General features: G+C 34.7%; 1 protein-coding gene across 1 annotated transcript in view; it reads left to right on the plus strand.

The window, feature by feature from the left end:
* LOC143079719 (GPI-anchor transamidase component PIGT-like) overlaps positions 1-24572 on the plus strand; it is a 131674-nt gene that overhangs the window by 25005 nt on the left and 82097 nt on the right. The window contains exon 3 of the mRNA XM_076255260.1: positions 19760-19994. Within this exon, the coding sequence (XP_076111375.1) occupies positions 19760-19994 (235 nt within the window). The remainder of the gene's footprint in view (positions 1-19759; positions 19995-24572) is intronic.

Genomic DNA, 24572 nt, shown 5'->3' on the forward strand with positions numbered 1-24572 from the left:
CAAAAAGAATACAACCAATTAAACAAACTAATGTGTGACAATTCTGCATCTATTGGTAATATTTTGCTCAAATTCAAACCAAAAACGACACCAATATATTTTTAGCTCACGTGGCCCGAAGGGCCAAAGTGAGCTTATGCCATCACTTGGCGTCCGTCGTCGTCCATAGTCTGTCGTCGTAAACTATTTCAAAAATCTTCTCCTCTGAAACTACTAGGCCAAATACTTCCAAACTTTAACTGAATGTTCCTTAGGGTATCTAGTTTATAAATTGTATCCGAAGTTTTGATCTATCAACAAACATGGTCGCCATTGCTAAAAATAGAATATAGGGGGTCAAATGCAGTTTTTGGCTTATAACTCAAAAACCGAAACATTTTATAGAGCAAATCTGACATGGGGTAAAATTGATTATCAGGTCAAGATCTATCTGCCCTGAAATTTTCAGATGAATCGGACAACCCGTTGTTGGGTTGCTGCCCCTGAATTGGAAATTTTAAGGAAATTTTGCTGTTTTTATACGACCGCAAAAATTAAAATTTTTCGTCGTATATTGCTATCACGTTGGCGTCGTCGTCGTCCGGCGTCGTCCGGCATCGTCGTCGTCCGAATTCTTTTAGTTTTCGCACTCTAACTTAAGTAAAAGTGAATAGAATTCTATTAAATTTTAACACAAGGTTTATGACCACAAAAGGAAGGTTGGGATTGATTTTGGGAGTTTTGGTCCCAACATTTTAGGAATTAGGGGCCAAAAAGGGCCCAAATAAGCATTTTCTTGGTTTTCGCACTATAACTTTAGTTTAATTAAATAGAAATCTATGAAATTTTGACACAAGGTTCATGACCACTAAAGGAAGGTTGGGTTTGATTTTGGGAGTTTTGGTCCCAACAGTTTAGGAATAAGGGGCCCAAAGGGTCCAAAATTGAACTTTGTTTGATTTCATAAAAAATTGAAAAATCGGGGTTCTTTGATATGCCGATTTTAACTGTGTATGTAGATTCTTTATTTTTGGTCCCGTTTTCAAATTGGTCTACATTTAGGTCCAAAGGGTCCAAAATTAAACTTAGTTTGATTTTAACAAAAATTGAATCCTTGGGGTTCTTTGATATGCTGAATCTAAAAATGTACTTAGATTTTTGATTATTGGCCCAGTTTTCAAGTTGGTCCAAATCGGGGTCCAAAATTAAACTTTGTTTGATTTCATCAAAAATTGAATAAATGGGGTTCTTTGATATGCCAAATCTAACTGTGTATGTAGATTCTTAATTTTTAGTCCTGTTTTCAAATTGGTCTACATTAAAGTCCAAAGGGTCCAAAATTAAACTAAGTTTGATTTTAACAAAAATTGAATCCTTGGGGTTCTTTGATATGCTGAATCTAAAAATGTACATAGATTTTTGATTATTGGCCCAGTTTTCAAGTTGGTTCAAATCAGGATCCAAAATTATTATATAAAGTATTGTGCAATAGCAAGAAATTTTCAATTGCACAGTATTCAGGAATAGCAAAAAATCTTCAATTGCACAGTATTGTGCAATAGCAAGAAATTTTCAATTGCTCAATATTGCGCAATAGCAAGAAATCTTCAATTGCACAGTATTGTGCAATAGCAAATATTTTCAATTGCACAGTATTGCGCAATAGCAAGAAATATCTAATTGCACAATATTGTGCAATAGCAAGAAATTTTCAATTGATTGGAGTTGTCTTTCTTTGTCTAGAATAGTAGTTAAATCAACTTTAATCATTGTTTTTTACAATATACAATGTATATTCACTTTTACTACCAACTGATAAATTAAAACAATCTTTACCATTCAGTGATAACAAGCACCTTTTGTTACATTTTAATATTTTATGATGTATTTAAATGAGTAGTTATTGTTGCAAACTCCATAAGAAATTTGAATTGAGATCAGTTTTGGAAAAAGGAAAAGGGGGATGTGAAAAAAAAGGAGGGGGGTTAAATTTTTCTCATTTCAGATTTCATAAATAAAAAGAAAATTTCTTCAAACATTTTTTTGAGAGGATTAATATTCAACAGCATAGTGAATTGCTCAAAGGCAAAAAAAAAATTTTAAGTTCATTAGACCACATTCATTCTGTGTCCGAAACCTATGCTGTGTCAACTATTTAATCACAATCCAAATTAAGGGCTGAATCCAGCTTGAATGTTGTGTCCATACTTGCCCCAACTGTTCAGGGTTCAAACTCTGCGGTCGTATAAAGCTGCCCCCTGCGGAGCATCTGGTTGGTTATTATCATGAATATTATTATAGGTAGAGATAAACTGTAAACAGCAAAAATGTTCAGCAAAGTAAGACCTAAAAATAAGTCAGCATGACTGAAATGGTCAGTTGACCCCTTTAGGAGTTATTGCCCTTTATAGTCAATTTTTAACCATTTTTCACAAATCTTAGTTATCTTTTACAAAAATTTTCTCCTCTGAAACTACTGGGCCAAATTGAACTAAACTTGGTCACAACCATCATTGGGCATCTAGTTTGAAAATTGTGTCCGGTGACCTTGCCAACCAACCAAAATGGCCGCCATGGCTAAAAATAGAACATAGGGGTAAAATGCAGTTTTTGGCTTATAACTCAAAAACCAAAGCATTTAGAGCAAATCTGACAGTTAAATTGTTTATCAGGTCAAGATCTATCTGTCCTGAAATTTTTAGATGAATTGGACAACCCATTGTTGGGTTGCTGCCCCTGAATTGGTAATTTTAAGGAAATTTTGCTGTTTTGGTTATTATCTTGAATGGTATTATAGATAGAGATAAACTGTAAACAGCAATAATGTTCAGCAAAGTTAGATTTACAAATAAGTCAACATGACCAAAATGTTCAGTTGACCCCTTTAGGAGTTATTGCCCTTTATAGTCAATTTTTAACCATTTTTCGTAAATCTTAGAATTCTTTTACAAAAATCTTCTCCTCTGAAACTACTGGGCCAAATTAATCCAAACTTGGCCATAATCATCTTTTGGGTATCTAGTTTAAAAAATGTGTCTGGTGACCCGGCCATCCAAACAAGATGGCTGCCACGGCTAAAAGTAGAACATAGGGGTAAAATGTCAAAAACCAAAGCATTAAGATCAAATCTGTCTGTGGTTGAATTGTTTATCAGGTCAAAATCTATCTGCCCTGAAATATTCAGATGGATCGGACGACACGTTGCTAGGTTGCTGCCCCTGAATTGGTAATTTTAAGAAATTTGCAGTTTTTAGCCTTTCCTAAAAGGAAAAGTGAGCTTTTCTCATCACTTGGTGTCCGTCGTCGTTAACAATTTTTATACGACCAAAAAAATTTTTATTTTTTGGTCGTATATTGCTATCACGTTGGCGTCGTCGTCGTCGTCCGAATACTTTGAGTTTTCGCACTCTAACTTTAGTAAAAGTGAATAGAAATCAATAAAAGGAGTAAGTTCGGTAAGTGCCATCTTTGGCCCCAATTATAAAGTTCGTGGTTACAAGACAATAATTGTTTTAAGTTGCCTTAAAGACATGTGAAAAAGTTAAACAGAGCTGTTTTTGTCAAAGTTTAATTCTAACACAACGATTTTTACATCCCAAAACGGTCAAGATAAGGGATTTTGGTGAAATTTGACAAAATCAGCGGGATTTCAACCAAATAAAGGACCAGGAAACATAGAGCGCAGGCGTCGACAAGCTTAATATTCAAATAAGACATGTTAAATGTCTTCACAAACATTATTTTAAAAGATCTTTGTTGTCGACGTATGCGCTCTATGTTTTCTGTCAAATAATCTTTGGAAATTTACCCAATTTCATTGATTTTTTTCGTGAAAAATCAATATGAGTACAACTTGTGACGTCATAATGAAACGCAGAAACGTAAAATTTTAAACAAAATGGCTTATATCCTATTTAGTCAATGTATTAGCTATAATTTATCGTGATATTGGTCAATAAATCCGAATTTGAAATTTACGCTAAAAAAGTGGGCCATTTTAGGACCTTATCGAACATACTCCTTTTAACACAAGGTTTATGACCACAAAAGGAAGATTGGGATTGATTTTGGGAGTTTTGGTCCCAACATTTTAGGAATTAGGGGCCAAAAAGGGCCCAAAGAAGCATTTTCTTGGTTTTCGCACTATAACTTTAGTTTAATTAAATAGAAATGTATGAAATTTTGACACAAGGTTTATGACCACAAAAGGACGGTTGGGATGGATATTGGGAGTTTTGGTTCCAACAGTTTAGGAATTAAGGGCCAAAAAAGGGCCCAAATAAGCATTATTCTTGGTTTTCGCACAATAACTTTAGTATAAGTAAATAGAAATCAATGAAATTTAAACTCAAGGTTTATGACCACAAAAGGAAGGTTGGGATTGATTTTTGGAGTTGAGGTCAAAACAGTTTATGAATTAGGGGCCAAAAAGGGGCCCAAATAAGCATTATTTTTGTATAAGTTAATAGAAATCTATGAAATTTAAACACAAGGTTTATGACCATAAAAGGAAGGTTGGGTTTGATTTTGGGAGTTTTGGTCCCAACAGTTTAGGAATAAGGGGTCCAAAGGGTCCAAAATTGAACTTTGTGTGATTTCATCAAAAATTGAATAATTGGGGTTCTTTGATATGCCGATTCTAACACAAGGTTTATGACCATAAAAGGAAGGTTGGGTTTGATTTTGGGAGTTTTGGTCCCAACAGTTTAGGAATAAGGGGTCCAAAGGGTCCCAAATTGAACTTTGTGTGATTTCATCAAAAATTGAATAATTGGGGTTCTTTGATATGCCGATTCTAACTATGTATGTAGATTTTTAATTTTTGGTCCCGTTTTCAAATTGGTCTACATTAAGGTCCAAAGGGTCCAAAATTAAACTTAGTTTGATTTTGACCAAAATTGAATCCTTGGGGTTCTTTGATATGCTGAATTTAAAAATGCACTTAGATTTTAAATGTTGGCCTAGTTTTCAAGTTGGTCCAAATGGGGGTCCAAAATTAATCTTTGTTTGATTTCATCAAAAATTGAATAAATGGGTTCTTTGATATGCCAAATCTAACTGTGTATGTAGATTCTTAATTTTTGGTCCCGTTTTCAAATTGGTCTACATTAAGGTCCAAAGGGTCCAAAATTAAACTAAGTTTGATTTTAACAAAAATTAAATTATTGGGCTTATTTGATATGCTTTATCTAATCATGTACTTTGATTTTTGATTATGGGCCCAGTTTTCAAGTTGGTCCAAATCAGGATTCCATATCAAGTATTGTGCAATAGCAAGAAATTTTCAATTGCACAGTATTGCACAATAGCATGAAATATCTAATTGCACAATATTGTGCAATAGCAATTAATTTTCAATTGGAGTTATCTTTCTTTGTATAGAATAGAAGTTGATATTATATGTTGGAAATTTGCCAGACATGACTATGATGTCATTTTCTATTTTTATTTGCCAATAACTTTATGTAAATAACTTCATTGGAAATTTGCCAATATAAAATGTTGCTGATGAAGCTTTTTTTCCTTATCTTATCTAAAATGTTTTTAGATAATGTATGTTGGACATTTGCCAGACATGACTATGATGTCATTTTCTATTTTTATTTGCCAATAACTTTATGTAAATAACTTCATTGGAAATTTACCAATATAAAATGTTGCTGATGAAGTTTTTTTTTCCTTATCTTATCTAAAATATTTTTAGCTTAAAAGTTGTGTCCATACTTGTTCTCATTTCAGATTTCATAAATAAAAAGAACATTTCTTCAAACATTTTTTTGACAGGATTAATATTCAACAGCATAGTGAATTGCTCAAAGGCAAAAAAATGTTTAAGTTCATTAGACCACATTCATTCTGTGTCAGAAACCTATGCTGTGTCAACTATTTAATTTTAGATTTAAATAAGTTTGAAGAAGAAATCTTTAATTGATTTGTAAAATCTTGACATTTGTTTTGTGTAAAAAACCGATATAATGACAAAAATTTGATCACAATCCAAATTCAGAGCTGTATCACGCTTAAATGTTTTGTCCATACCTGCCCCAACTGTTCAGGGATCGACCTCTGTGGTCGTATAAAGCTGCGCCCTGCAGAACACCTGGTTCAAACATCTTCTCCTCTGAAACTATTGAATGGATTTAGATGAAACTTAGCATGATTGTTCCTTAGATTATCCTGCACAAAGTTTGTGCTTTGATTTTTGATCCGTCAAAAAACATGGCCACCGTTACTTAAAATAGAACATAGGTGTCAAATGCAGTTTTTGGCTTATATCTCAAAAACTAAAGCATTTAAAGCAAATCTGACATGGGGTAAAAATGTTCATTAGGTCAAGATCTATCAGCCCTGAAATTTTCAGATGAATCAAACAACTTATTGTTGGGTTGCTGCCACTTAATTGGTAATTTTAAGGAAATTTTGCAGTTTTTGGTCATTATCTTGAAAATTATTATAGATAAAGATAAACTGTAAACAGCAAAAATGATCAGCAAAGTAAGATCTACAAATAAGTTAATTTGACCAATATTGTCAATTGACCCCTTAAGGGGTTATTGTCCTTTAATGACAATTTTTCACAATTTGTTCATCATATTTGCTAACTTTAAAAAATCTTCTCCTCTAAAACTACTCAACCAAATTCAACCAAACTTCATTTGAATGATCAGTAGGGTGTATAAAATAAAGTTTGTGTTTTATTTTCTATTTCGTCAAAAAACATGACCGAAGGCATTGTTTACCAGGTGAGCGATTCAGACTCTTGAGAGCCTTTTGTTTTGAAATCTTTTTAACGGACTTTTATTGACAGGTTTTCTACATACACATACAATATTATATGTTTTTATACGACTGCAAAAATTTTAATTTTTCGTCGTATATTGCTATCACGTTGGCGTCGTCGTCTTGCGTCGTCGTCGTCCGAATACTTTTAGTTTTCGACCTCTAACTTTAGTAAAAGTGAATAGAAATGTATGAAATTTTAACACAAGGTTTATGACCACAAAAGGAAGGTTGGGATTGATTTTGGGAGTTTTGGTCCCAACAGTTTAGGAATTAGGGGCCAAAAAGGGCCCAAATAAGCATTTTCTTGGTTTTTGCACTATAACTTTAGTTTAAGTAAATTGAAATTTATGAAATTTTGACACAAGGTTTATGACCACAAAAGGAAGGTTGGGATTGGTTTTGGGAGTTTTGGTCCCAACAGTTTAGGAATTAGGGGCCAAAAAGGGGCCCAAATAAGCATTATTCTTGGTTTTCGCACCATAACTTTAGTATTAGTAAATAGAAATCTATGAAATTTAAACACAAGGTTTATGACCATAAAAGGAAGGTTTGGTTTGATTTTTGGAGGTTTGGTCCCAACAGTTTAGGAATAAGGGGCCCAAAGGGTCCAAAATTGAACTTTGTTTGATTTCATCAAAAATTGAATAATTGGGGTTCTTTGGTATGCCGAATCTAACTGTGTATGTAGATTCTTAATTTTTGGTCCCGTTTTCAAATTGGTCTACATTAAGGTCCAAAGGGTCCAAAATTAAACTTAGTTTGATTTTAACAAAAATTGAATCCTTGGGATTCTTTGATATGCTCACTCAGAATCTAAACATATACTTAGATTTTTGATTATGGGCCCAGTTTTCAAGTTGGTTCAAATCAGGATCCAAAATTATTATATTAAGTATTGTGCAATAGCAAGAAATTTTCAATTGCACAGTATTCAGCAATAGCAAGAAATCTTCAATTGCACAGTATTGTGCAATAGCAAGAAATTTTCAATTGCACAGTATTGCGCAATAGCAAGAAATCTTTAATTGCACAGTATTGTGCAATAGCAAATATTTTCAATTGCACAGTATTGCGCAATAGCAAGAAATATCTAATTGCAATTTCAATTGGAGTTATCTTTCTTTGTCCAGAATAGTAGTTGAATCAACTTAAATCATTGTTTTATACAATATATATAATTGATATTTCAAATGGAGTTATCTTTCTTTGTCCAGAATAGTAGTTGAATCAACTTAAATCATTGTTTTATACAATATAAAATGTATATTCACTTTTACTACCAACTGATAAATTAAAACAATCTTTACCATTCAGTGATAACAAGCACTTTATTTTACATTTTAATATTTTATGATGTATTTAAATGAGTAGTTATTGTTGCAAACTCCATTAGGAATTTGTATTGAGATCAGTTTTGAAAAAAGGAAAAGGGGGATGTGAAAAAATAATTGGGGGGGGGGGGAGGGGGGGGGGGTTAAATTTTTCTCATTTCAGATTTCATAAATAAAAAGAAAATTTCTTCAAACATTTTTTTGAGAGGATTAATATTCAACAGCATAGTGAATTGCTCAAAGGCAAAAAAAATATTTTAAATTCATTAGACCACATTCATTCTGTGTCAGAAACCTATGCTGTGTCAACTATTTAATCACAATCCAAATTTAGAGCTGAATCCAGCTTAAATGTTGTGTCCATACTTGCCCCAACTGTTCAGGGTTCAACCTCTGTGGTCGTATATAGCTGCGCCCTGCAAAGCATCTGGTTAAAATATCAATTAAAATCGGCAATTTTTTTTTATGTACCAATTTCAAGTCCAGAACAGGATGAGACACTCTGTTTATTTATTATTTTATTGACGAATAGGGGTGTTATACGACCTTGTCCACCAATGAGAGTCTCTCACATGCAGTCGGTTTTGTTATTTCAATGATAGTCTCTTAAATTTGGCCTTACAATGACAATTCTCCGTAAAATTTGGAGGCTGCCAAATGCTAAACAAGAAAAGAAAAAAAAAAGACACAAACTTAACTATTTTGATTCTGATGTTTTTGAATTCAAGATAGTATTCAGGTATTATTTACTTCGAATTCATTATCAATAAATGAAAATAACTGTTTTCGTCATGAAAAATATTGCAAAGCTGCACAACACGCCGTAGTAATGACTTTTGTGTATGGATTTCAACACCAGACCCGATTCGGCCACCCTACGCGCCATTGATTTTGTTAAATTTTTTTCATTAATCACGGGTTCATACGTTTTCTAATTTCTTTAAGTTTCATAAAAATAACTTTGGATGTCATAAATGTGCAATTAAATATTTGCCGTGGGACGTTTTAAAAGCAGCTACCAATACTCATAACTAGCTATTGCAGGTCGTTTTGTTCTGAATTGCGCGCGTTATTGGTAAAATGTTTTTCAGCATGTTACAGTTTAAGCAATGAATAGTAAGATAGACCCCAATTCCTTGCAATTTTTTTTTCTGTATGTTGAGCAGATTCCGCTGGGCCGTGCAGTTTTGGCAGTTATTCAGTGCCAGACTAAAAAGCTCCACATTTCTTTTTCCGTCTTTCCATGTTATACTGTAAATACTCTCTTCTGTGTCTATCACCATTTCTTCAATTTCGTCATGCAAAATTGTATTTGATTTATTTTTGTACATCTCAAGTATTTCCTTTAATCTCACTGCTTTTCGGTGGATTTCTCCGTCTTTTAGAAACGGTATGGCCGCTTTTTATAGCAGGTGCTTTTTTAGCTCACCTGGCCCGAAGGGCCAAGTGAGCTTTTCTCACCACTTGGCGTCCGTCGTCGTTGTCGTCCGGCGTCGTTCGTCGTCGTTAACAATTTACATTTTGAACTTCTTCTAGAGAACCACTGAATGGAATGGAACCAAACATGGCATGAATGTTCCTTATGGAGTGCTGACCAAGTGTTGTTACTTTGTAGCCGATCCATCATCCAAGATGGCCGCCAGCGGGGGACTTAGTTTAACATAGGACGCTATGGGAAATGCATACAAATGACTTCTTTTAGAGAACCATTGAATGGAATGAAACCAAATATGGCATGAATGTTCCTTATGAGGTGCTGACCAAGAGTTGTTACTTTGTTGCCGATCCATCATCCAAGATGGCCACCAGCGGGGACATAGTTTAACATAGGACCCTATTGGAAATGCATACAAATGACTTCTTCTAGTGAACCACTGAATGGAATGTAACCAAACATGGCATGAATGTTCCTTATGTGGTGCTGACCAAGTGTTGTTACTTTGTAGCCGATCCACTATCAAAGATGGCCGCCAGCAGGGGATTTAGTTTAACATAGGACCCTATTGGAAATGCATACAAATGACTTCTTTTAGAGAACCAGTGAATGGAATAAAACCAAACATAGCATGAATGTTCCTTATGGGGTGCTGACCAAGTGTTGTTACTTTGTAGCCGATCCATCATCCAAGATGGCCGCCAGCGGGGGACTTAGTTTAACATAGGACCCTATGGGAAATGCATACAAATGACTTCTTTTAGAGAACCACTGAATGGAATGAAACCAAACATGGCATGAATGTTCCTTATGAGGTGCTGACCAAGTGTTGTTACTTTGTTGCTGATCCATCATCCAAGATGGCCGCCAGCCGGGGACTTAGTTTAACATAGGACCCTATGGGAAATGCATACAAATGACTTCTTTTAGAGAACCACTGAATGGAATAAAACCAAACATAGCATGAATGTTCCTTATGGAATGCTGACCAAGTGTTGTTACTTTGTAGCCGATCCATCATCCAAGATGGCCGCCAGCGGGGGACTTAGTTTAACATAGGACCCTATGGGAAATGCATACAAATGACTTCTTCTAGAGAACCACTAAATAGAATGAAACCAAACATAGCATGAATATTCCTTATGGAGTGCTGACCAAGTGTTGTTACTTTGTAGCTGATCCATTATCCAAGAAGGCCGCCAGCGGGGGACTTAGTTTAACATAGGACCCTATTTGAAATGCATACAAATGACTTCTTCTAGTGAACCACTGAATGGAATGAAACCAAACATGGCATGAATGTTCCTTATAAGGTGCTGACCAAGTGTTGTTACTTTGTAGCTGATCCATCATCCAAGATGGCCTCCAGCGTGGGACTTAGTTTAACATAGGACCCTATGGGAAATGCATACAAATGACTTCTTTTAGAGAACCACTGAATGGAATGAAATCAAACATGGCACGAATGTTCCTAATGTGGTGCTGACCAAGTGTTGTTACTTTTTAACCGATCCATTATCCAAGATTGCCGCCAGCGGGGGACTTAGTTTAACATAGGACCCTATGGGAAATGCATACAAATGACTTCTTTTAGAGAACCACTGAATGGAATAAAACCAAACATTGCATGAATGTTCCTTATGAGGTGCTGACCAAGTGTTGTTACTTTGTAGCCGATCCATCATCCAAGATGGCCGCCAGCAGGGGACTTAGTTTAGCATAGGACCCTATGGGAAATGCATACAAATGACTTCTTTTAGAGAACCACTGAATGGAATAAAACCAAACATGGCATGAATGTTCCTTATGAGGTGCTGACCAAGTGTTGTTACTTTGTAGCCGATCCGTCATCCAAGATGGCCGCCAGTGGGGGACTTTTGAATGAAATTAAACATGTTCCTTTCCTTATAAATGAGGTTGTGTTGTCACTTTTAGCCAAATTTTATATTTTTTATATGATTTCAAAAACCCAAGTAGAATCAGGTGAGCGATACAGGCTCTTGAAAGCCTCTAGTTGAAATTCGCGCAACCGAAATTAATGACGTCAGTGAATATTCCGCGAAATATGACTTCTTTTAAAGCGAAGTCGCGAAATGTTAACTTTCTTATTAGAAACATCGCGAAAATACAACGTTCTGGTTACCAACGTCGCGAAAACAACACGAACAGGTTTGAAAATGTGATTATCTGCCCCTGCTACTGTATCGTATTCCCTTAAGTCGATGAATCTCTCTGAAATTATACCACAAGTTTCCATATCATTAAGAGATGGTTAGTAATGACTTTGGGTGGGGGGAGGGGGTTATTGCTCAAAATTTTTGGAATTTTGGGCAAAAAAAGGCGGGAAACAAGGTTTTCTTGTCAATGAACAATTTAGACAATTTAAAAGCAATGTAAGTGAAGTAATTAAAAAACAGTTAACATAAAATGTTAAGTATGTTTGGATTTACCTCCCTTACACTACTTGTAAATAATGTATAAAGAAATGTTAAGTTTTGGACTTATTGCAAGAAAAAAGGGGGGTGGTTGAAGTTTTCATTTTTTCCCCCAAGTTTGTCAATTTACAAATTTTTGAAAAGTTTGAAGAAGAAATCTTTAATTGCACAATATTGCATTATAGATTTGTAAGATCTTGACATTTGTTTTGTGTCAGAAACTCATAGCATGTCAAGAATTTGATCACAATCCAAATTCAGAGCTGTATCAAGCTTGAATGTTGTGTCCATACTTGCCCCAATCGTCAGAGTTCGACCTCTGCGGTCGTATAAAGCTGCGCCCTGCGGAGCAACTGGTTGATATTATTAAAGTATTGAATGATATCCATTGCCTTGTAGACTATACATATTGTAACATACAATTACATGTATAATTGCCAACTTCAATACGTTGACATGATCATTTGCAATTAGAGATTCAAAGCATTGGTTTGAAATCGATGTTGCAAGTTTGAAAATCATGAGGAACTTTGCCCTGTGTGTCTTGATACTTGGAAGAGCAGGGTTCATTAAAAAAAAAGATTGTCCAAAACAAAATTATCAACATTTGCACATATAGACATTTTGTAAATGGACGTTGTATCCTATGTAGGGACGGCCTTTGTCATTAAAGGCATGATTTTCATCTATAACTTTAGAATTTTGGTGGGATTGTAAAACAAGTTGCTTTCTTTAAAAAAGCAATACAGGAACATAGGACTGCTGACTGCCAGTGTCATATGGTATTTTGAACCCCCTAAAAAGTTAACCATGGGTCAAAATACCATGGGGTAAATGACCTGGGGGTCATTATACAGCATGGTATTTTGACCCTGGGGTAATTTTCATTCGACCGCAAAAATTTTAATTATTTTCGTCATATATTGCTATCACGTTGGCGTCGTCGTCCGGCGTTGTCCTGCGTCGTCGTCGTCCTCCGTATACTTTTAGTTTTCGCACTCTAACTTTAGGAAAAGTAAATAGAAATCTATGAAATTTTAACACAAGGTTGGGATTGGTTTTGGGAGTTTTGATCCTAACATTTTAGGAATTAGGGGCCAAAAAGGGCCCAAATAAGCATTTTCTTGGTTTTCGCACTATAACTTTAGTTTAAGAATATGGAAATTTATGAAATTTTGACACAAGGTTTATGACCACAAAAGAAAGGTTGGGATTGATTTTGGGAGTTTTGGTTCCAACCATTTAGGAATTAGGGGCCAAAAAAGGGCCCAAATAAGCATTATTCTTGGTTTTCGCACAAGAACTTTAGTATTAGTAAATAGAAATCAATGAAATTTAAATACAAGGTTTATGACCACAAAAGGAAGGTTGGGATTGATTTTGGGAGTTGAGGTCCGAACAGTTTAGGAATTAGGGGCCAAAAAGGGGCCCAAATAAGCCTTTTTTTTGGTTTTTGCACCATAACTTAGTATAAGTAAATAGAAATCTATGAAATTTAAACACAAGGTTTATGACCATAAAAGGAAGCTTGAGATTGATTTTTGGAGGTTTGGTCCCAACAGTTTAGGAATAAGGGGCCCAAAGGGTCCAAATTGAACTTTGTTTGATTTCATCAAAAATTGAATAATTGGGGTTCTTTGATATGCCGAATCTAACTGTGTATGTAGATTCTTAATTTTTGGTCCCGTTTACAAATTGGTCTACATTAAGGTCCAAAGGGTCCAAAATTAAACTAAGTTGTTTGATTTTGACAAAAATTGAATCCTTGGGGTTCTTTGATATGCTGAATCTAAAAATGTACTTAGATTTTTTATTATTGGCCCAGTTTTCAAATTGGTCCAAATTGGGGTCCAAAATTAAACTTTGTTTGATTTCATCAAAAATTGAATAATTGGGTTTCTTTGATATGCCGATTCTAACTGTGTATGTAGATTCTTAATTTTTGGTCTCGTTTTCAAATTGGTCAACATAAAGGTCCAAAGGGTCCAAAATTAAACTTTGTTTGATTTTGACAAAAATTGAATCCTTGGGGTTCTTTGATATGCTGAATCTAAAAATGTACTTAGATTTTTTATTATTGGCCCAGTTTTCAAATTGGTACAAATCGGGGTCCAAAATTAAACTTTGTTTGATTTCATCAAAAATTGAATAATTGGGTTTCTTTAATATGCCGATTCTAACTGTGTATGTATATTCTTAATTTTTGGTCTCGTTTTCAAATTGGTCAACATAAAGGTCCAAAGGGTCCATAATTAAACTTAGCTTGATTTTAACAAAAATTGAATTCTTAGGCTTCTTTGATATGCTGAATCTAAACATGTACTTAGATTTTTTTATTATGGGCCCAGTTTTCCAGTTGGTCCAAATCAGGATCCAAAAGTATTATATTAAGTATTGTGCAATAGCAAGAAATTTTCAATTGCAGAGTATTCAGCAATAGCAAGAAATCTTCAATTGCACAGTATTGTGCAATAGCAAGAAATTTTCAATTACACAGTATTGAGCAATAACAAGAAATCTTCAATTGCACAGTATTTTGCAATAGCAAATATTTTCAATTGCACAGTATTGTGCAATAGCAAGAAATATCTAATTGCACAATATTGTGCAATAGCAAGAAATTTTCAATTGATTGGAGTTATCTTTCTTTGTCCAGAATAGTAGTTGAATCAACTTTAATCATTGTTTTATACAATATACAATGTATATTCACTTTTACTACCAACTGATAAATTAAAACAATCTTTACCATTCAGTGAGTGATAACAAGCACTTTTTTTACATTTTAATATTTTATGATGTATTTGAATGAGTTGTTATTGCTATTTCTTCAATTTTTTTGAGAGGATTAATATTCAACAGCATAGTGAATTGCTCAAAGGCAAAACAAACATTTTAAGTTCATTAGACCACATTCATTCTGTGTCAGAAACCTATGCTGTGTCAACTATTTAATCACAGTCCAAATTTAGAGCTGAATCCAGCTTGAAAGTTGTGTCCATACTTGCCCCAACTGTTCAGGGTTCAACCTCTGCGGTCGTATAAAGCTGCGCCCTGCGGAGCATCTGGTTACCATATGGTATTTTGAACCCCCCTCCGGTATAATGAACCACCCTGTTTTATGCACCACCTACGATAGTGGAGGGGCATTATGTTTTCTGGTCTGTGGGTCCTTTCGGTCGTTTGTTCGTCCGTCTGTCCGTTTGTCCAGCTTCAGGTCAAAGTTTTTGGTCAAGGTAGTTTTTGATGAAGTTGAAGTCCAATCAACTTGAAACTTAGTACACATGTTCCCCATGATATGATCTTTCTAATTTTTATGCCAAATTAAGTTTTGACCCCAATTTCACTGTGCACTGAACATAGAAAATGATAGTGCTAAGTTCAGGTTAAAGTTTTGGTTAAAGTTTTTGGTTAAGGTAGTTTTTGATGAAGTTGAAGTCTCATCAACTTGAAACTTAGTACACATGTTCCCTATGATATGATCTTTCTAATTTTGATTACTGCGCCCAAGAGAAAATAAATCTGGAATTCCACTGGAATACCGGCTGGAATTTTGATGGGATTCCAAGTGGGATCCCACCTAATTCCACCGGGATAAAATGTCTGGAATCCCGCCCAAAACCCGGGAATTCCGATGCAAATCCCGGTTGAAATGTACTGGGATCCCACTGGGATATTGTGGGATTTCAATTGGGATCCCACTGGGATAAAATTTCGGGATTCCCGCAAAAGAAGCGGGATCCCGATGTAAATGTACTGGGATAAAATTTCGGGATTCCCGTAAAAGAAGCGGGTTTCCCGATGTAAATCCCAGTGGAAATATACTGGGATTCCCGGAAAAAAAAGAGGGATCCCAAAAATAAATCCCAGCAGGATATACATGCACCAATTCAAATGCACGGCCACTGGGATTCCTGGGTTATTTATGCAAAAGGATTCATGTCATGTTCTCCCTTCTGTTAATTAATTTTCTGTCTCTGTACTTCCAACTAGTATTGCTGAGTAAATTATGGTAACTGGAATATCTGCATGCAATCTGTTCCGTTGGCAGCTCCATTTAAAAATATCATTAAATCCCCTAAAAGTATCAAAAAAATCCACAAAGAATCATTTGTTCAATACGTTTTGAAGCAACAAATTTAATAGAAATATTATTGCATGTTTATACAGTAGCAAATAATTATGAAGTCTTGGAAGGTTTTTTTAATTTTTTTGGCAAATTAATTACCCTCCCCCTTTTTTATCCCCTGAAGATAAATAACTAGCGACTTTTTATTTTCACCAAATAAACATATACACAACTGAATTAAATTTTTACATACCTACTAGTTATGCCTGTTATGTGACAACAAGTTTATTCATTGTATATGTTAAAAATATATATATATTCAGTTCTTACTTTCAGTTTTAGACTTTCTGATCTTGGATTTGCTCAAACAAAAACCATAAAAAATCATAGATCCTCAATAAATTATTTTTATAATCATTATATGCACATATACAGATGTTAAATTAAATTATTAATGCACTATCTGAAAACATCTGCATCATCTTGTTCCTCCGTAAATCATGTTCAGCGTAATCAGATTTTGATGACGTTTTTACCAGTACACTAACGTCGAATCTCGCCCCAAATTATATCGGCCAGAAGTTGATCTGTCTCCGTAACGGTATTATAAATAAATGAAAGGTATCGCATACAAAGTATTAATTACTGGCCAGTTTTTACTAAATATAAGAAAATTATACTTTATTAATCGGCACATGGTGCATGCGGATAAGATAGACTAGTGGCCGCATTATTTAGGACAGTATTTTCTAGGGTCGAACTGGTCAGTACAGTTGAAAACAAAGCACGTGACTGGTTATGATTTTTTTTACAGTTTACATAAGTTGAGAAATCAAAGTTTTACGATGTCGATCATTATCTTATCATTGATGCCGGACGACAACTAATAGAAACGCACTTATGGGAACTTGGGGAACATCAGAAACGCCCAAGCTTGGCTGGCAAAACACTCGTTGACATTTCTCGGACGCCCTGCCATTTTTATCTCGAAAATCTCGGCATTTTTCTGACTTATAAATATCTGTCAAACTGAATATTAAGTGACACTTAAATGTGATTAGCTTCACCTGACAGCTTTGGTGTCATACACATTGTTAATTAACACCAATAACCTGTACTTGATGTTATCAGAGACATATAAAAATAAAATTAAAAATGGAAATGGGGAATGTGTCAAAGAGACAACAACCCGACCACAGAAACCAAACACTTACATATTTTCAACAACATAATTATGGTTCATACAATTTCCCATTTTAACTAGACTGGGATCCCAGCTTCAGACAGTCATCCCGATTGGGATCCCGGCTTTATACAGTTCCGATTGGGATCCCAGCTTCAGACAGTTACCCCGATTGGGATCCCAGTGTCCGATATTTATCCCGTTTTATCTTGACTGGAATCCCGGCTTCAGACAGTTATCCCGAATGAGATCCCAGTTTCAAATATTTATCCCGAATGGGATCCCGCCTCCAGATGCTTATCCCGGCTTATCCTGACAATTTCACCGGGATCCCGTTTTCGTTTTCTCTTGGGATGGTACTAATTAAAGTTTTGACCCCAATTTCACGGTCCACTAAACATGGAAAATGATAGTGCGAGTTGGGCATTTGCAGACAATCTAATTTACAATTTGTTGGCTATCATTTTTAGCTCACCTGGCCCGAAGGGCCAAGTGAGCTTTTCTCATCACTTGGCGTCCGTCGTCCGTCATCGTCAACTTTTACAAAAATCTTCTCCTCTGAAACTACAGGGCCAAATTAAACCAAACTTGGCCACAATCATCATTGGGGTATCTAGTTTAAAAAATGTGTGGCGTGACCCGGCCAACCAACCAAGATGGTCGCCATGGCTAAAAATAGAACATAGGGGTAAAATGCAGTTTTCGGCTTCTAACTCAAAAACCAAAGCATTTAGAGCAAATCTGACGCGGTAAAATTGTTTATCAGGTCAAGATCTATCTGCCTTGAAATTTTCTGATGAATCCGACAACCTGTTGTTGGGTTGCTGCCCCTGAATTGGTAATTTTAGGGAATTTTTGCTGTTTTTGTTTATTATCTTGAATATTATTATAGATAGAGATAAACTGTAAACATCAATAATGTTCAGCAAAGTAAGATTTACAAATAAGTCAACATGACCAAAATGGTCAGTTGACCCCTTTAGGAGTTATTGCCCTTTATAGTCAATTTTTAACCATTTTTCGTAAATCTTAGTAATCTTTTACAAAAATCTTCTCCTCTGAAACTACTGGGCCAAATTAATCCAAACTTGGCCACAATCATCATTGGGGTATCTAGTTTAAAAAATGTGTCCAGTGACCCAGTCAACCAACCAAGATGGCCCCCATGGCTAAAAATAGAACATAGGGGTAAAATGCAGTATTTGGCTTATAACTCAAAAACCAAAGCATTTAGAGCAAATCTGACGGTGTTAAATTGTTTATCAGGTCAAAATCTATTTGTCCTTAAATTTTCAGATATATCGGACAACCCGTTGTTGGGTTGCTGCCCCTGAATTGGTAATTTTATGGAAATTTTACTGTTTCGGGTTATTATCTTGAATATTATTATAGATAGAGATAAACTGTAAACAGCAATAATGTTCAGCAAAGTAAGATCTACAAATAAGTCAACATGACCGAAATGGTCAGTTGACCCCTTTAGGAGTTATTGCCCTTTATAGTCAATTTTTAACCATTTTTCGTAAATCTTAGTAATCTTTTACAATAATCTTCTCCTCTGAAACTACTGGGCCAAGTTCATTATAGATAGAGATAATTTGTAAGCAGCAAGAATGTTCAGTAAAGTAAGATGTACAAACACATCACCATCACCAAAACAAAATTTTTTCATGAATCCATCGGCGTCCTTTGTTTAATATTCACATAGACCAAGGTGAGCGACACAGGCTCTTTAGAGCCTCTAGTTTTTAATTGGGAGGTTTTTGATAGGGGTTATATACAGCAGGGAGGTCAAAATACCATGGCTTAGTAAAATTTTCAAAATATCTTTTCCATCATGTTAATTACATACAAACAGCTTATTGGAATATTATTATTAGGTTAAGGAGTTAGAATAGCTAGAATTTTGGAAATGAGAGAATTTTGGAAATGAGTAGGGGGTTCAATATACTGCAGGGGGGTCAAATTACCATGGCTTAAAAATTTTCAAGACGTCTTTTCCAGCATGTTAGATACATACAAACTACTTATTGGAGTATGATAACTATGTAAAGGAGTTAAGTAGCTAGAATTTTTGAAATTAAAGGTCTATAGTAGGGGGTTCAAAATACTATGGTTGGGCGGTAAAAAAGCCATGGCAAAGTAAAATTTTCTACTGTAACTCCTTTACATAGTTATCATACTCCTCAAATAAGTAGTTTGTATGTATTTTACTTGCTTGAAAAGATGTTTTGAAAATTTTACTTAGCCATGGTATTTTGACCCCCCCTGCGGTTTATTGTCCCCCTACTATAGACATCTCATTTCCAAAATTCTAGCTATTCTAACTCCTTAACATAGTAATAATACTCCAATAAGTAGTTTGTATTTTATTTATAGAAAAAATAGCGAAATCCTATATTAAAAAAAAAGAAAGATTTATACCCCCTTGATTGGCACAAAACCAACATTTATGTACATTCATGATTAAGAATTATGAATTAAAGACTAAGTTTCTCAAATAAGTCAAATTACCATGTGAAACATTTTTTCTCAATCTTTCAGCATAGACAAACAGTGGTCAGATCTTGTAAATGCTCTCGGTGGTCTGTTTTGCTCATCTCTGAATTTTATGGATTTGAAATCTACTGTGAGTCCCCACTGGTCCTTTAGACCCCAAGGTGTGGCCACTAAAAGTTATCATATGAAATCAATGTATCTGAGATATTCAGCTTTACCCAAAGAGATAGTATGTACAGAAAATCTAACACCATGGAGGAAACTATTGCCTTGTGATAAGGTAAGTGTTTAAAGCATGACACATAGACTTGTATAATGTAGCCTTACACTTCGAATTGGGTTGTTATTGTTGATTTTTTATGCCTCTCCACAAAGTGGTTGTGAACACCTGATACTACTATAATCCTTATTTGTCATTTTGTCATTCTGCATCAAACAACATTTAATTTAATAATACAGACCTTTTTTTCTTCTAAATACTGTCACATATTGAGCTAATTTTAAGTATGTGAGTAACTCATCGATTTTACCGGTATGTTTGGTTCTGCTCCACCGAATTTTGCTGAAATTACAGACTTTATAGACTTTGAAAATTCTTAAAAATAGCAGTTATCTGGAAAGTAAAACCACAAAAATACTGAACTTCACTCTTACATTTCCACTTCTAGAAATGACCTCAAGCTTTTAATAATGTCGATCCGACACATCTAGTTTTATAACATGTATATGTCTTTTGTATTTTGTCTGAATTTTTTAAAAAGATTTGAATTTCTTTGAACTATTTCTCTCATAAAGAAACTGGACAGATTATAGCTACTAAATTATTGATTATAGCTCTTGCACTTGAATTGTACATTTGACTGCTAATTTTATACAACTGCAAAAATTCAAAAATTTATACAAAATTCTCAGAAATGATCCTGAATATGTTTAATTGTCATTTGTTCCATGTTTGCATTGTGTTCTGATTCTTTGTAAATATTTTTCGGGTAAATTTATTTCTGTTTGATGTGATGCTGTTCTAATCTTATTTTAATTGTTTGTTGTTTATACTGTATCTTTTCTTTGGTAATCTGTTATGTAATAGGGATATGTGTGTTAACACCTGAGCAAACATCCAACCTCATATCTTTTTTGCAAATTCTTTGACCTGACAATTAAACCATCCTGGTGTAACTTTCTGCCCTATATTTCAATTTTGCTAATAAATGTGTCAGTGAACAAAATCCTCAAAGTCACACATAATGAGTTCATAGTAATTTCATAGTAATTTAAATAATTTTAGGGTCGCCCTATAGTGATCAGTCTGTCCGTCCGTCCGTCCGTAACACTTTGTAATAACTTTGTGTCCGCTCCATATCTAGAGAACCATTATGATTTCATACTTTATACTTTACATGTTTATTAACCACCACCAGAGGGCGTGTCATGATGTATGTACAACTTCCTAGGTCAAAGGTCAAGGTAAAAAAACTTTGGTTTCAGTTGACAACCCTGTTTCCTGTGGTGAAGATCGTGTCCGCTCTATATCTTGAGAACCGTTATGATTTCAAAGTTTATACTTGACATGTATATGAACCGACACCAGAGGGTGTGTCATAATTTATGACCGACTGCCTAGGGCAAAGTTCAAGGTCAAAAACTTTGGTTTCAGTTGACAACCCCATGTCCTATGGTAAAGATTGTGTCCGCTCTATATCTTGAGAACCGTTATCATTTTAAAGTTTATACCTGAAATGTATATAAACCAATATCAGAGGGTATGTCATAATTTATGTACAACTTCCTAGGTCAAAGGTCAAGGTCAAAAACTTTGGTTCAGTTGACAACCCCATGTCCTATGGTAAAGATCGTGTCCGCTCTACATCTTGAGAACCGTTATCATTTCAAAGTTTATACTTGACATGTATATAAACCAACACCAAAGGGTGTGTCATAATTTATGTGCAACTTCCTAGGTCAAAGGTCAAGGTAAAAAACTTTGGTTTCAGTTGACAACCCAGTGTCCTATGGTAAAGATCATGTCCGCTCTATATCTTGAGAACCGTTATCATTTCAAAGTTTATACTTGACATGTTTATAAACCAACACCAAAGGGTGTGTCATAATTTATTTACAACTTCCTAGGTCAAAAGTCAAGGTCAAAAACTTTGATTTCAGTTGACAAACCCATGTCCTATGGTAAAGATACAATTTTTTAATGCACATTATTCACAGCGGGGCCCACAATGATATCTAGTTACCCCTGATTTCTTTCAGAACACACCATTTGAACTCATGATATGTAAAATTAAGGATTTAGTGCTCACATTATTATCGACCTAATTTTTTCCGGCTATAACCTATCTTGTAATAAACTCCTGGGAAATACTGTGTAGCAATGCCATTGGTATCCATGTTTGAATTAAACATAAATCATAATTTAATTACAACTTTTATTTTATATATATACATCACAATTATAATTTGGCCCTTGGGGAAACTACTCAGCTAAAAAATTTAATTTTTTGCTCCATGCCTAAACCAAGAGCCTAGCTATGTGCATACTGAAAGTAGCAAAGTATAGACCCCTGGCTTGACATCACACCAATCCAATTGGAATGATGGTTCAAAATAAATGCATGAGGCTATCAGGAAGCCTATGAGGCTATCATTCCTAGAGGCGATCATGCCTATGAGGCTATGATGAAGCCTATAATGAGACAATGAGGAAGCCTATAAGGAGGCTATGAGGAAGCCTAGTAGGGTTGATGTTGAATTGGTGTTGGAATGAATTTGTATGAAATTTGACAGTTTATCCCCAGAAATTCTTGGGGGATGAGTGAAATTTTTGAAACAACCAGTGATAAAATTTCATAAATGTCCATAACACAGATGGTAACAGCTGAGTGTTCCCAAGGATTTGTGAGGTAAGGGAGGGGGTACCTTCAATAAAGCCATGAAAAAAAAAATAAAAAAAAAAAAAAAAAAATAATAATAAAAGTTATCACATAATAATAACACAATATCAAAATCAATTGTCAAACAAAAACAATATCATCCAGAATCTCTGTAAAAAACATGTGTATGGAACATTTGAAAATGAGCATGCCCTTAAATTCTACCTAACCTACTTTGATCTGTTTTAATGGATGCTGGAGTTACCCTAATGTATCTGATGTAACTATCTGAAGTCCAACGCCCTAATCTTTTTATCAAGCTATCTTCTATTTTTGCCTTACCAGCACTAGTAGCTATGACCATTATAATGACTTGAGTTGAAACCACATATATCCAGTACTTTTTAGCTCACCTGGCCTTAAAGGCCAAGTGAGCTTTTCTCATCACTTGGCGTCCGGCGTCCGTCGTCGTCGTTAACTTTTACAAAAATCTTCTCCTCTGAAACTACTGGGCCAAATTAAACCAAACTTGGCCACAATCATCATTGGGGTATCTAGTTTAAAAAATGTGTCCGGTGACCCGGTGTCATATGGTATTTTGAACCCCCTAAAAAGTGAACCCGGGGTCAAAAATTCAAAATACCATGCGGTAAAATGACCCCGGGGTCATTATACCACATGGTATTTTGACCCCGGGGTCATTTTTCACATATGGTATTTTGAACCCCCCTGCGGTATATTGAACCCCCCTGTTTTTGATAAATAGTATTGCAGATAATCTAATTTACAATTTATTGGCTATCATTTTTTTTAATTTGTGGTTTTAAGTAGGGGGTTCAATAAACCGCAGGGGTCAAAATACCATGGCTAAGCAAAATTTTCAAAATATCTTTTCCAGCATGTTTAACACATACAAACCACTTATTGGAGTATGTAAAATTTGGTGTCCCCCAAGGTTCTATACCCCTATTGTTTGTACTATTTATAAATGACCTTCCCTTATGCATTGAAAATTGTGAAACAGACCTATATGCTGATGACACCACTCTTCATAAAGCTGGGAAAAACATAGAAAACATACATGATGATGTTCAAGAAGATTTATACAGGGTTGAAGAGTGGTGTAAAATGAACAACATGTTCATTAATGCAAATAAAACAAAATGTTTGGTTACTGGAACAAAACAGAAACTATCAATTCAGACCTGTCAACCAAACTTGATAATAAATTCAAAAGTATTACAAAATTCTTCATGTGAAAAATTATTAGGTGTTAAAATTGACAACACACTTAACTGGAAAAATCAAATTGACCAAGTTTGTGCTAATATACAATGTATCATCCAGAATATACCTTCTTTCTAAAATAAAGAAATTTTTAGATATAAATGCAAGGAAAACATATTACAATGGGTATATTCTTCCCTTAATTGACTACTGCTGTATTATTTGGGGTGAATGTAAAAATGAAGGGATAACAAGAATTTTAAAACTTTAAAAAAGGGCAGCAAGATTAATTCTAGATGCAGATCCTTTATCCCCCTCAGCCCCCTTATTTAAAAAACTTGGGTGGATGACAGTTGACAATAGAATAAAATACCACAAATATTTACTTCTATATAAATGTATGCATATGGAAGCACCAATGTACCTAGTTCAAAAGTTTAAACTGAAATCAGATAATAATCCTTACTCCTTAAGAGGCGTCACTCAAGGTAATCTGATAGTTCCTAAGCCAAAAGCTGAACTATTTAAGAAATCCTTTGCTTATTCTGGATCAGTATTATGGAACGGACTACCACACACAATGCGTAAAGCTCAAAACACTTTTACTTTTAAGCAAAGTATCAAGAAGTACCTAACACAACCCTGATAAGAAATGTTTGGTACAATGTATTTGTATATTTTTTATTTTTTATTTTCATTTGATTTTTTGACTACATGTATACATCTTAAACAGCATTATATCTTATGTAAAT

Source organism: Mytilus galloprovincialis, chromosome 6, assembly GCF_965363235.1.
Source record: "Mytilus galloprovincialis chromosome 6, xbMytGall1.hap1.1, whole genome shotgun sequence".
In the NCBI taxonomy this organism is placed as follows: Eukaryota; Metazoa; Mollusca; class Bivalvia; order Mytilida; family Mytilidae; genus Mytilus; species Mytilus galloprovincialis.